At 40.1% G+C, this 14,046-nt stretch overlaps 1 protein-coding gene across 1 annotated transcript; it reads left to right on the top strand.

The window, feature by feature from the left end:
• The first annotated feature begins 4,111 nt into the window (after positions 1–4,111).
• LOC121373172 (proteinase-activated receptor 1-like) lies at positions 4,112–5,341 on the top strand. The gene has a single exon (XM_041499628.1). It carries the CDS (start codon positions 4,112–4,114, stop codon positions 5,339–5,341), a length of 1,230 nt encoding a protein of 409 aa, XP_041355562.1.
• The last annotated feature ends 8,705 nt before the right edge of the window (positions 5,342–14,046 follow it).

Below are 14,046 nucleotides of genomic sequence, written 5' to 3'. Positions count from 1 at the left end.
CTTTCTTTTCTTTTTGTTTTTTGTTTTTTGTTTTCTTTTTCTTTCTTCTTTTTTTCTCTTTTTTTTTTAAAGTTGTGTTTCTGCGTTTGGGCTTCCTGCAATACAATGGCTTTATTGTTTTGAATATATGTATTGTAAGTAATATATTTGAATATATGTATTGTAAGTAATATATTTGAATATATGTATTGTAAGTAATATATTTGAATATATGTATTGTAAGTAATATATTTGAATATATGTATTGTAAGTAATATATTTGAATATTCCCAGATAATTAACAACACCAAACATGTTTACCGTGAACACAGAACTACTGTGTTATATTGTTTTTTAAAATTATTCTGCTTGTAAACTTCGACTTTACCGTCCGTGCAAAATCTAGAACCCATCATTATTAACATCCATGTAAATGTAAAAAAGAAACCAGTAATTATATTAATGGAATATTAACCTCGTCTGACACAAAAATTATTTCCTAATTGAAGCAGAATGTGCGTGTATGGAATTTGTTTTCTTCTAGTTCTGTTTCATTAGATTATTAAAAACTATAACACGGAACCTCTTTTCCACATTCTGTTCGGTCCTGTATTCTAGGTGAAAGAATATAAGGTGAGATAATTTAGCGTTAACTCTGGATTTAGTTTATACAAATGTTTCTCATAAACGTTTACTTTATTGATTGATTTAAAGTGCAGTCGCCATTATTGTACAATTTAATGTTTGAAATTAAGAAAGGGCCTCAAAGGTGGGTACTTGGGTTCAATCCTTTTGTATACATTATATGCAATAAAAAAAAAATCACTCAATTTGAAAGTATGTTTATATGAAAACAATGTTCCTTGTTACTGACTGAAACTTACAATTGCTTAGTCAAAATATTAATGTCTGTACAGCAATGTTGTCTTGACTGGACAGTTGTTAATACCAGATTCAGTCTTTTAATATAACGATTTGACAGATGCCAGAAATTTCATGATGTCGATTTTTATAATCACTTTAAACCATCTTATTACTCATCAGGATAGCCGATGTGTTTTTCGTGCTGGGGTGTCGTTAAACATTCATTCATTCATTAATCGTAAGGCTTTTCATAATCTTTCCATTAATTAAGATCATATATATGAAACTTGTTTTGAAATAAAAGTTCAATACTGTGCGTTAGAAAACAAAGTTAAAATTAAATCAGTGTGCGCTTGTCGTGCCGTTAGAGAAAACAAACTTTGACTCTCACCATATTTACGTCCATTTGTTCTGCTTTTGTAATTTTACAATATGTCACTATTCGTTGTTGATCAGACAGCTGACATGTTTTCTATTAAAGGGAATTTTATATCAAAGGCCGTGGAATATACTATCTTGTCTGCGGGATGGTGAATATTACGGATCCTTGCTACTAATGGAAAAATGTAGCTGGTTTCCTCTCTAAGAAAATATGTCCAAATTACCAAATGTTTGACATCCAATAGCCGAGGATTAATAAAACAATGTGCTCTAGTGGTGTCGTTAAACACAACAATGTTCTTTTTTTCCTCATGACCATCATTCCATACTAAATATATGTCCTTGTTTGGAATAGTAGTGTCTGTATTGAAATATCCGTACCGTCATACGTACGAAAAAAATAAATATACGAAACATCATAAAAAGTAACTGCTGCAAACATTTATGAATCATTCGCTATTTGATGTCAAGACTCTAACAAAAGGTGAAGATGTAGGGCAGTAAAGGCATATTTTCAGACCACTGACCTATTTAATTGTCTAACAAAGTATTACTTGAACAAGTATAATTTGATTTGTCCCTATATGTACTTTATTCAACCATCTTAATAACCACCATACTCCATTTATTAATGACATTTTGTAAATATAATTGAATTATGGCAATGGTCCATAATTCAAAAACTAAAATGGCTGAGAGGGATAACATAGATTTCACTCCATCATGGTTCAGTTAAGGTGATGCGATAACTAGATTTGGTTTCCAACAATTAATGTAAGTTTTATTTATTATCCATTTTTAGAGAAATAAGGTACTTAAATCTGTAACAGTATGCCTTTAAAGAGAATTCGGTTAGGTTCTCATTATTAAATCCCACGAACATGAATACCCCGAGAGTATACTTCCTTAATGCATTGGAATCACTCTTTGTATATAGAGAATAATACATGAGTGGCCGTTAGATACCATTTAGCTCAAAACGAGTTGTTTTTAAACAACGAGTTGTGAGATAAATGGTATCTAACGGACACGAATGTATTATTTTATTTCTTACATATCCTCAAAGCCAGATTTTAACCAAATTTTAACATCTTTTTCGACTAAAAGTTATTTACATCCGTTGCACTTGTAGCTAACTTACGCGTCACGGTCACATGATTGTCAGGTTAACTATACGTCACATTATAACCTATTTCCTTTGTGTTGTTTTTCATTGGCTGCATGGCACTGGCGATCTGGTCTTGAAATTGTTAACACACGTACATGTGTAAACAATCCGTGTGTTATAACAATAATACATAGTGTTCTCACCAACGGGTTTGTAGGAAAGGCCACTAATCAACTAATGTTAGTGTTCTACTAGCAATTTAAGGGCGGCACGTAGCCCTGTGGTACAGCGTTCGCTTGATGCGCGGTCGGTCTTGGATCGATCCCCGTCAGTGGGCCCATTGGGCTGGTTCTCGCTCCAGCCAGTGCACTACGACTGGTATATCAAAGGCCGTGGTATGTACTACCCTGACTGTGGGATGGTGCATATAAAAGATCCCTCGAAAAAAGTAGCCCATGAAGTAGCGACACCGGGTTTCCTCTCTCAATATCTGTGTGGTCCGTAACCATATGTCTGACTCCATATAATCGTAAATAAAATGTGCCGAGTGCGTTGTGAAACAAAACATGTCTTACTAGCAATTTATTTTCACGTAGTTTCTGCATTTGGTCAAATCTTTCAGGAATAACGGTCAAGCAAAGGTGCATGGACTATCGCTCTTGTGTTGTTGTGGATTTACATTTCTCAGTGTTTCAAGAGAAGGAAGTACATGTTTTATTTAACGAAACACTGAACACAAACACACACACACACACACACACACACACACACACACACACACACACACACACATACACAGATACACACACACATACACAGATACACACACAGATACACACACACATACACACCCACACACACACACACACACACACACACAGATACAGATACACACACAGATACACACACACACACACACACACACACACACACATACACACACACACACACACATACACACACACACATACACACACACACACACACACAGATACAGATACACACACACACACACACACACACACACACACAACCATATATATTGTATTCTTTTCAAGAAATTACCCTTTTGTAGGTCAATATCGTGATGTGTGCCTGTGACGTCATTGACCTACACATTTTGATCGCAATCTTCAGTGTTTTGAACTGTGTTTGTCCATTAAACTGCATACACATATTGAGGAAGGAAACCCTATTCGCCACATCATGGGCTACTACTATTGATTAGTAGCAAGGGATATGCACCATTCCAGGACAGGATGGCACATACCACGGCCTTTGATGTATCAGTCGTGGTACACTGGCTGGAGTGAGAAAAAGCCCAAATGGGCCCATTGATGGAGATTGTTTCCAAACTGACCGCGCATCAAACGAACGCTTTACCACTGCCACGACTGGTATATCAAAGGCCGTGGTATGTGCTATCTTGTCTGTGGGATGGTGCATATAAAAGATCCCTTGCTGCTAATCGCAAAGAGTAGTCCATGAAGTGGCGACAGCGGGTTTCCTCTCTCAATGTCTGTGTGGTCCTTAACCATATGTCTGACGCCATATAACTGTAAATAAAATGTGTTGAGTGCGTCATTAAATAAAAACATTTCTTTCTTTCTTTCTTTACCACTGGGCTACGTCTTGTCCCAGGTCTTGGTATGAACGTGTGCTTACTTGACTTGAAAGACAATGGCGAGGAGGTGGGTATAAAACGAAATCTATAACAATGAAACATGCAAATAGCGACCATATTTTTAATTCTATTTTTACAGGTGACAACATTCAACAATGCTTAACCTGACAACACCGACTCCTGGTGAATCCACCAGCGAATTTGACGTCAGTACTGACGCAGGTGCGCTCAGCAACGTGACGGATTCAAACACAGAATACAACGAAAGAGATTTGTACACCTGGATCTTCTTCATCCATGTAGGCTATGGCTACTGGATCTGGACAGTGTTAATATCTATAACGGGCTTAGCGGGGAACGCTATGGTGTTTGTTTTATTGAGAGATGTCAAGTTTTCCCTGTTGTCCTACCCAGTGTATCTCAGATTCCTGGCCGTGTCAGATAGTGTTCTGTTAATCACATCCTGCATTCAGTACTCTCTGAGATTCAATTATTCATTTTACGTCATTATGATTGACATCACAGTCTGCAACCTGTGGAGGTGTATAAGGTACACAGTAGCACTGTTGTCACCATGGTTGGTGGTTGGACTGAATCTGGATAGGTTCTACTGTGTTGTTTTTCCAATGAAACGCGACCGATTCTGCACCAAGAGGAAAGCTACTATCATCTGTTCGTGTCTGATTGCTGTGTCGGTAGCGATGTCGATTCCACTGGCATATAATGGGAAGGTTGTGAAAGGCGCAGACATAATTTGTATTGTAAGTGATGAGCTCATGGGATACTTCGCTTCTCTTCGTCTGGTTTTCAACTCTACTCTACCTTGCCTATTGATGCTCATCCTCAACATTGTGATTGGAATCCACATCCAGCGCAGCGTGTCCTTCAGAAAGCGATTCACCTCCACCAGTTCTGGCTCCAAGGAAAACAAGCTGGACAAGTCGCTTCTTCCTCTCATGTTGATCTCCATACTGGCTTTCGTAACTCTCCTCCCCTCATCTATTACAGAAAGCGTTTTCTTGGTTCTAATAGTAACACGAAAAGACCCGAATGCGCTTCACATCTTCACCAAATTGTGGCCGCCATTTAATATTGTGTACCTGATCAATTTTGGACAGAATTTCTACATCCTAATGGCCAGTTCAGCCAACTACAGGAAGATGATGAAAAAGAAGCTGAAATGCAAGAAGGTCTCCAGGCAGAAAGTGACTGTCTCAGTGTCAAGAGATCCCGTCCAGGATTGTGATGTTGTCGACTTCAACACAAATGTCGAGAAATCGAGTGGTAGACAATCGTTAAAACCCGGGCCGACTTCGTCAGTTACTTCCTTTACTATGGATTGTCTTGATGGTTCAACAGATTTCACGGAAATGTTACATCTGTAACTTTACAGATATATCAGTTACGGTCCTGTTATAAATTGTGATGACTGTTAACAAGCATAATAAAATTATTTATCCCCCCCAAACCCCCCCCCCACACACACACATAAACCCTCCCCTAAACCCCCCCAAAAAACAACAAAAATAACAACAACAACAACAAATACAACAACAAAAAACAACTAACAAACAAAAGAAAGAAACAAACAAACAAACAAAATACACAATAAAATAAACAAACACAAACACAAACAAAACTAACAACAACAAAAAATAAAACCACACACACAAAAAAAGACCCCCCCAAAAAAAAACCCCCAAAAAACAACAACAATCACAACAACAACAAAACAAAACCCAAACAAGTCCCCCCCAAAAAATAACCCCACACAAAAAAACCCCGAAAACTAACAAACAACCTTTGCTAAACTGTAGTTCGAAATATGGATTTATCTCCCTTCCTTTCTCTACGCCAGATATTATGTTGGCAACCTTGGTTGGAGTTATCTCCCTAGGTGTATTTGGTGAAAGTAATCGCCCTTGTTTTTCACTCTTTCTTCTCCTTTTGTATTTGTCAAGTAAAGTTGTGTTTTACTTTCTAAGTTTGTGTTTCTGATCAGTAACTATTAGGGTGGCAACTTTTCTCTTAACTGGCGTGGTGGCAGCAGGTATCGAAACCACGCGTCTGAACACAAGCAGACTTTCTCGTAAGCTGTCCTGTATAGTTTTACTACGTCACGTAGCTGATCGGTTCGACGTTTAGCTCGCCTGTAACACACATTCTTTCGTCGTAGTTCTACAACACCAACACACCATGGCACAGACACACCGCGCTCCAAAACAATGGTCTCTAACAAAAGTAGAAACAGTAAATTCATTCGAAAACTGGCGTCAAAATATAGTGTACACGTTGTCACTCGATCCCAACTTCAGCCGTTTCCTGGCCGATGGATATACGTGGGATAAGAAGTCCGGTGCAGAACCCACAAGAGGTTTCGCTGACGATGGTGAACATATCCCAGTAAGACAGCATCTGACAGCTCAACAAAAAAGCAACTACTTAGACTTGATGTTGGGACAAATTGCAAATTATTGCCCCATCATATCTCGCAACACGATAATCAAAACATCCACATCTCTGCCTTGCATCTGGCAGTCAATACGCCTACATTTTGGCTTCCAATCCACCGGGGATCATTTTCTGGATTTTGATGAAATTCAACTACAGCCAGAGGAAAGACCGGAAGATCTCTTTCAGCGCCTAACTGCATTTGTAGAAGACAATCTACTCACACATGACAGTGGCATCAGTCACCATGGTGACCAGATTGCTGAAGATGAGGAAATGTCTCCATCTCTTGAGAACTTCATTGTTCTGCAGTGGCTGAGACTTATCAATAAAGACCTACCTAGACTTATCGAACAAAGGTATGGCACAGAACTTAGATCAAGAACTTTAGCATCAATCAAGCCAGAAATATCACAAGCTTTGCCGTCATTAATCGATGAATTACGCACATCTGAAGATGCAAAGGTCATGCGCTCTTCAGCATGGCGGTCGCAACAAATACCCAGACACCAACAGGCTAGGCATTTTACCTGTCGGATGCCATCCAAAGTATGCCCCATATGCAAAGCAGCAGACCGTTCCTATGATCATTTCCTGAGCCGTTGCAAACACCTTCCTGAAAGTGATCGCAAATTCCTTCTAAAAGCTCGACAAATAATCAACATAGCTGACAACCAGGACTCTGCAGACACTGATGACGACGAACAAAATGAATCGCCATCTGAATCTCACCAGTCTTCTAGTGCTTCTACACTGAGAGTACAGATCAAACAGTCACCCTACATAAATGTGTTTTACAAACATAACAATGTTCGAGTAACTCTTGACACCGGCGCCACTGGAAACATGGTCAGGTTATCAACTGCACAAGCATTGGGATTTCACATCAAGAAAACATCACAATCAGCTCATCAAGCAGATGGCTCATCTCCCTTGCATGTGATTGGAGAAACTACTGCCACTTTCTCTTGGGGAGATAAGGAATTCCATTTTGAAGGCTTGATCGTGGAACAACTAGACGTAGACATACTTGCTGGGACACCATTTATGGAAAGTAACGACATCGGCATTCGACCTGCAAGGCGTCAGATAAGTCTTAAAGATGGTACACTTGTTCACTATGGCTCTATATCCGAAACAAAGGATCAACACACCATTCGCCGAGCTTGTGTACTCAGAGCACTACCCACTACTACCACAGTGTGGCCCGGTGACTATGTTGAAATACCAGTGCCTGATGACTATGCACTTCAAGATGATTTATATGCTGTAGAACCACGAACCGATAACATTCATGCTACACACGCCAAAACATGGCCTCCACACAGTCTGCTCCAAAGTGTTTCGGGGAGAATTCGCATACCAAACACAACCGACAGTCCACAACTCCTGAGGAAAAACGAACATTTTTGCCAGATTCGACCAGTATTCATCCCAGAAGTTGACAATGTCAGTGACAAACCACATCTCCCCAGAACAAATATCAAATCACAGTCATATGGCAAGTTCTCAGACCAAATTCAAATAGACCCTCACCATATTCTCTCTCCAGAAATCAGAAAGGAAATCAGTGCTCTAGTTCAGGAATATGATGATGTATTTGACCCTTCCATAGAATGCTATAATGGCGCCAGTGGTCCATTCCAAGCAGTAGTTAACATGGGTCCAGTACAACCTCCTCAGAGGAAGGGAAGAGTACCCCAGTACTCCAGAAAGCAACTCGGAGAACTTCAACAGATGTTCGACGACCTCGAGGACAAGGGAGTTTTCAAACGTCCTGAAGATGCAGGTATCAAGGTTGAATACGTTAACCCTTCCTTCCTTGTCAGAAAGCCATCAGGCGGCCATCGCCTGGTCACATCATTCGGTGATGTTGGTCGTTACACCAAACCTCAGCCGTCCCTGTTACCCGATGTAGATTCAACATTGAGACAAATCGGTCAATGGAAATATATTATTACCACTGATCTGTCCAGCGCTTTCTCTCAAATACCACTTGACAAGAATTCCATGAAGTATTGTGGCGTCGCTACTCCGTTTCGCGGTATCCGTGTATACACCCGATCGGCAATGGGTATGCCAGGTTCAGAAACTGCACTAGAGGAACTTATGTGTAGAGTTCTGGGAGATTTATTGACGGAAGGGGTTGTCACTAAATTCGCTGATGACTTGTATTGTGGCGGAAATACCCCTGAAGAATTAATCAACACTTGGCGTCGGTTGTTGACAGCCCTTCGACACAACAACTTAAGACTGTCAGCACACAAAACAATAATCACTCCACAATCAACCACAATCTTAGGATGGAATTGGCAACAAGGCTGTATTCAGGCTAGTCCTCACCGCATCGCTACTTTAGCGTCGTGTTCACCTCCCAACACAGTCTATGGTTTGCGCTCATTCATTCGTGCATACAAAATTCTCGCCCGCGTTATACCCGGCTGTTCGAAGATCCTTGCCCCTTTTGATGATATTGTCGCAGGTCGTCAGTCAAAAGATGAAATAGTTTGGAGCAATGACCTTCATGATGCCTTTTCTCATGCCCAGACAATGCTCTCGTCAAACAAAGCAATCGTTCTCCCAAACCCAAAAGACCAACTTTGGATTGTTACAGATGGAGCTGTTAAGGATCCAGGCATAGGAGCAACCTTGTATGTAACTCGCCGCAATCAACCTCGCGTTGCAGGATTCTTCAGCGCAAAACTCAGACCACGTCAAATCACATGGTTACCATGTGAAATTGAAGCGCTGTCAATTGCCGCTGCCACAAAACACTTCAGTCCTTATATCATCCAGTCCAGTCTGAAACCTATCATCCTCACTGACAACAAACCTTGCGTCCTTGCTTTTGAGAAGTTATGCCGTGGCGAATTTTCAGCAAGTCCTCGGGTTTCAACTTTTCTATCTACAGTCAGCAGATTTCAAGCCTCCGTCCGTCATCTAGCTGGTAATGCAAATATCCCATCAGACTTTGCTAGCCGAAATGCTCCAGAGTGTCACAATGAATCGTGTCAAATATGTACTTTCATCCAAGAAACTGAAAATTCTGTTGTTCGACACATTCTCATAGATGACATACTATCAGGTAAGACTCGGATACCCTTCACCACAAGATCAACTTGGCACTCACTACAAGAAGAGTGCAAGGATTTACGGCGTACCCATTCTCACCTGATTCAAGGTACTCGCCCTTCGAAGAAGCTCACCAACATCAAAGATGTTAAACGTTACATCAATACGGTAACCATTGCCAAAGATGGTCTCCTCGTCGTAAAGCGAACTGATCCACTATTCCCCACACGAGAATGTATTGTTGTTCCCCGACAAGTTCTAGAAGGTCTCCTCAATGCTTTACATATTCAGTTGAATCACCCATCAGCATTTCAACTAAAGAAGGTAGTTCAAAGATACTTCTTTGCGCTTGACATGGATCGTTCCATTGACTCTGTATCCAATAACTGCCATCAGTGTGCTGCTCTGCGCAAGACTCCATCTACCATTGTCGAACAAAGTTCAAGTAATCCACCTGAGACTGTAGGCAGTCTCTTTGCTGCGGATATACTTAAACGAGAACGCCAAGTCATCATAATTGTGAGGGAATGTGTTACAGCCTTTACAGTCGCCTGTCTGATTGATAATGAACGTAGTGATGTCATCCGACAGGCATTGATTCGTTTGTGCATAGAATTACGCCCTCTTGACGGACCCCCAGCAGTCATCCGCACAGATCCTGCTCCAGGCTTTCTCGCGCTGGCAAATGACAGTTTCCTACACAAACACAGAATCACTCTTGAAATCGGTCGGGTCAAGAACATAAACAAAAACCCAGTTGCTGAAAGAGCAATACAAGAACTGGAAAATGAACTCCGTCATCAAGATCCTACTCGTGGTCCTGTTACTCCTACCTAGTTAGCCATAGCAGTCGCTAGTCTCAATTCCCGCATTCGAAACCGTGGCGTATCATCTCGTGAAATGTGGACTCAGAGAGACCAATTCACAAGCAGCCAATTACCCCTTTCTGACCAACAACTTATTACAGACCAACACTCCGCCAGATTATCAAACCACCCACACAGTGAATTATCCAAAACTCCTAAAGGAATCCAATCAACCATGCCTTCAGTACACATTGGAGATTTAGTGTATCTGTATTGTGACAGAAATAAGACATGTGCACGTAATCGATATCTTGTTGTGAACATTGACGGGCCATGGTGCGACATCCGCAAATTTGTTGGATCACAACTTAGAAATAACTGTTATCGTGTTAAACATTCTGAGTGTTACCTAGTACCAAACAAGACATGTCAAATTCCACAGTGTACTTCCGGTGACACAGATAATGATGATGAAACACCCCCAGATCCTGACGTTGACACAAGTTATGATCTTCCTCCAATTCCAACTGAGATCGCCTCGCCTCTACCAGACATACCTTCACAATCACTGGACAACATCCTGGACACAACAACGGAGGACTCGCTACTCCCCTCCAGACCACGACGACGAATAAATCTACCAGGTCGATTTAAGGATTTTGTGTTGAACTAACATTCACCATGTTTTTGTTCTAACCACGACATAGAAATATACTGTGTCAGTGTCATGAATCTGCATTTAACTATCGTTTACCATGTTTTATTCCAGACCCCAATGACAAGAACATCTACCGCGTCGATTTTGACGATTTTGTGTTTTGTTTTAATAGTAACCATACATTTATTATACTTACAGACAGTAAGTTCTAACCTTAACATTAACAGTACAAAAACAAAAAGAAGAAAAAAAGTGGTTACGCCAGATATTATGTTGGCAACCTTGGTTGGAGTTATCTCCCTAGGTGTATTGGGTGAAAGTAATCGCCCTTGTTTTTCACTCTTCCTTCTCCTTTTGTATTTGTCAAGTAAAGTTGTGTTTTACTTTCTAAGTTTGTGTTTCTGATCAGTAACTATTAGGGTGGCAACTTTTCTCTTAACTGGCGCTAACTGTTTGTATTTTATTTTATATTTTTCATTTTAAAAAGAAATCATTTTAATTTGCCATGGATTAATTTTATTTAGTGAATTAACCATTTGAGCTATGCACTGTAACAGTGGTCCATCTGTTCATATTAATTATTGATATTGTTTAATGTAATGTGTAGTCATTTATATGTTGTCGAACGTTATAAACTATACAAACATATACACAACAAAACATAATGTAATATTAATAACATTAAAAACACACAAAAAACACACCTATAGAAACAAACAAAAACAGACAAAAACATAACGCACACACGTACGCGCCAAAAGACAAGCACTCACCCACCCCTCCACACACACACACACACACACACACACACACACACACACACACATCTAAAAGAGACACAAACTTAATTTAACACTGTCACAAATGAAATAACAATAACCAATGAAAGGCGTATTATTATTATTATTATTAATACTACTACTACTACTACTACTACTACTACTACTACTACTACTACTACTACTACTACTACTACTACTACTACAATATGTATTATTATTATGTTCTTGTTTCAACCCCAAATAATGTCCCTTAATCCATACCTGTGACGTCACACTATTGTTCTAGGTGTAAGTTATTTTTCAAGAATCAACACCTATAAAAGTGCAATTTGAACGTTTTTATGCGTTCAGGTCATGAGTTCGAACACACTTAGTCCGGCTCCCAGATACCAATTTTCATAAGAAAACTGTATATTATGAAGATTTTATGAAACTTTCAGGGATTCAAGGTAACATATATGGCTTCAATCTCAGAAGGGGTGCCCACTCATCCGGGCACTATTTTCAAGATGGCCGCCATTTTTTTCAAAATAGCCACCGTTTTTTGAGGTGCGAACACTAAAAGTGATAGAAATAACCGATTTCAATGATCTTATTGTCGATTCATATGTTTTTGACAACTCTAAAACTGAATATTGGGTTTGTAATTTCGAAAATCCAACATGGCGACCCGTAGCGGCCATTTTCCAAGATGGCCACCATTATTTAAAATTGTTTAAAATAATTAACCAATTTTCACAATCTTGGTGTCGATTTATATGTTTTTGACCATAGTAAGACAGATTATGAGGTTTAAAATTTGGAAAATCGAATATTGTGATCAGTAACGGCCACTTTCCAAGATGGCTGTCATTTTTGGGGAACTTGAATAACTATTGAGACTGAATGATTTTGGTGTCAAACTATATTGTTTTTGTCAGCATTAAGAATAGATCTCTAGAAATTTGCTACTGTCAGTTGGTATCGTACCATGCAACAAAGTCAGAGACGCCACTCTTGATGAAGGCCATATCCTGCCTTATGCCACTGTTTCAGGAAGGCTCGTCTTCTATTTCGATGATCGTTCACGGTATGGATATGATCAAGCGTGCAGTTAGTAATGCCAATGGTTCCCAGGTACCTGTGATCGCAATGGACCAACCGCTCTTTGCAAAGGCGAAACTAATACAGTGGGCTTGGCCTGAGAAATATTGTGAAACACAGTTCGTCTTTGTATTTGGTTCGTTACACATTGAACAGGCATTCATGCGAGTCATTGGATGGAAAGATGTGTTGGTACAAACTGGTATTTATACAGAAAGCAAAGTCGATGCCTGCATCAAAGTTTCCCACATCAAGAAAACTGCTTAGCTGCTTCAAGTAACAGCGGCCTCACTTGGTATCCTGCCGGAAGAAGCGTTCGAAGAAAACGGCGAGCAAGTTGCATTTGAAGATTGATTTTTGGAAGAAGCTAAACAGCATCCACTGTTCAAGTATTGGCTCATATCTCTTCTCTTCATATTTGTCCGCTCGATTCGTCAACGCAACTTTCGTTTATACCTCACTTCACTGAAGAAGATGCTACCATGGTTTTTCGTAATGGACCACCCAAACTACTCGCGTTGGCTTTCGGTACACGTGAAATACCATGTCGAACTCCAAACTACTGCACCTGCCATCTACCGAAGATTTCTCACCGGAGACTTTGCTATTTGTAAAACTTATAGGCCATTTTCGGCGATTGGAATTGATCAAGCCCATGAGCAAAACAACGCTATCAGACAATGATGCCTTACGTAGATGGAATATAGTTGGACCATTACTGAGTGAACTTATCAACGAATTCGAGGTTGATCTCAACAAGAACTCTGCTTCTGTAAATCCGAAACACCATGAGCAGTATCGATCCTTTCAAACGAAGTTCTTGAAGAAAGTTCAATCTGTGCGGGGATCCATTCAACAAGTTTGGTAACCCATTCAGTGATGACAGTTCAGAGCTATTCGTCTTAGACTCAAAGGTCGTCGTTGAAGCTGACATCGTGAAAAATATGAACGGAGCAGAATCAACTGGACTGGAATGTTACAACAAGTTTCTAGAAGAAATATTTGTTCGGAGATCAGAGCCACTGGATGCAGCAATTACTCGGACAAATCTATCAGTATTTGCGAGTAAGAAGAAGCGTCGCACAAAGGCCGATGGACATGTCCGTATCCTTAAATTGCATGTAGAGTTGTTCTCCAGATTGTTCATCGTCAGCCAGAACCGTCAGCTAGATCTAGATACATTCTTTCAGTATGAAAATCAGCCATTTCCTCCTGCCTTGTCTGCAGATGGTGATCTC

The sequence above is a fragment of the Gigantopelta aegis genome, chromosome 5, assembly GCF_016097555.1.
Source record: "Gigantopelta aegis isolate Gae_Host chromosome 5, Gae_host_genome, whole genome shotgun sequence".
Taxonomy (NCBI): Eukaryota; Metazoa; Mollusca; class Gastropoda; order Neomphalida; family Peltospiridae; genus Gigantopelta; species Gigantopelta aegis.
The sequence above is the reverse complement of the archived record's forward strand: the minus strand, read 5'-3'. Positions and strand labels throughout refer to the sequence as shown.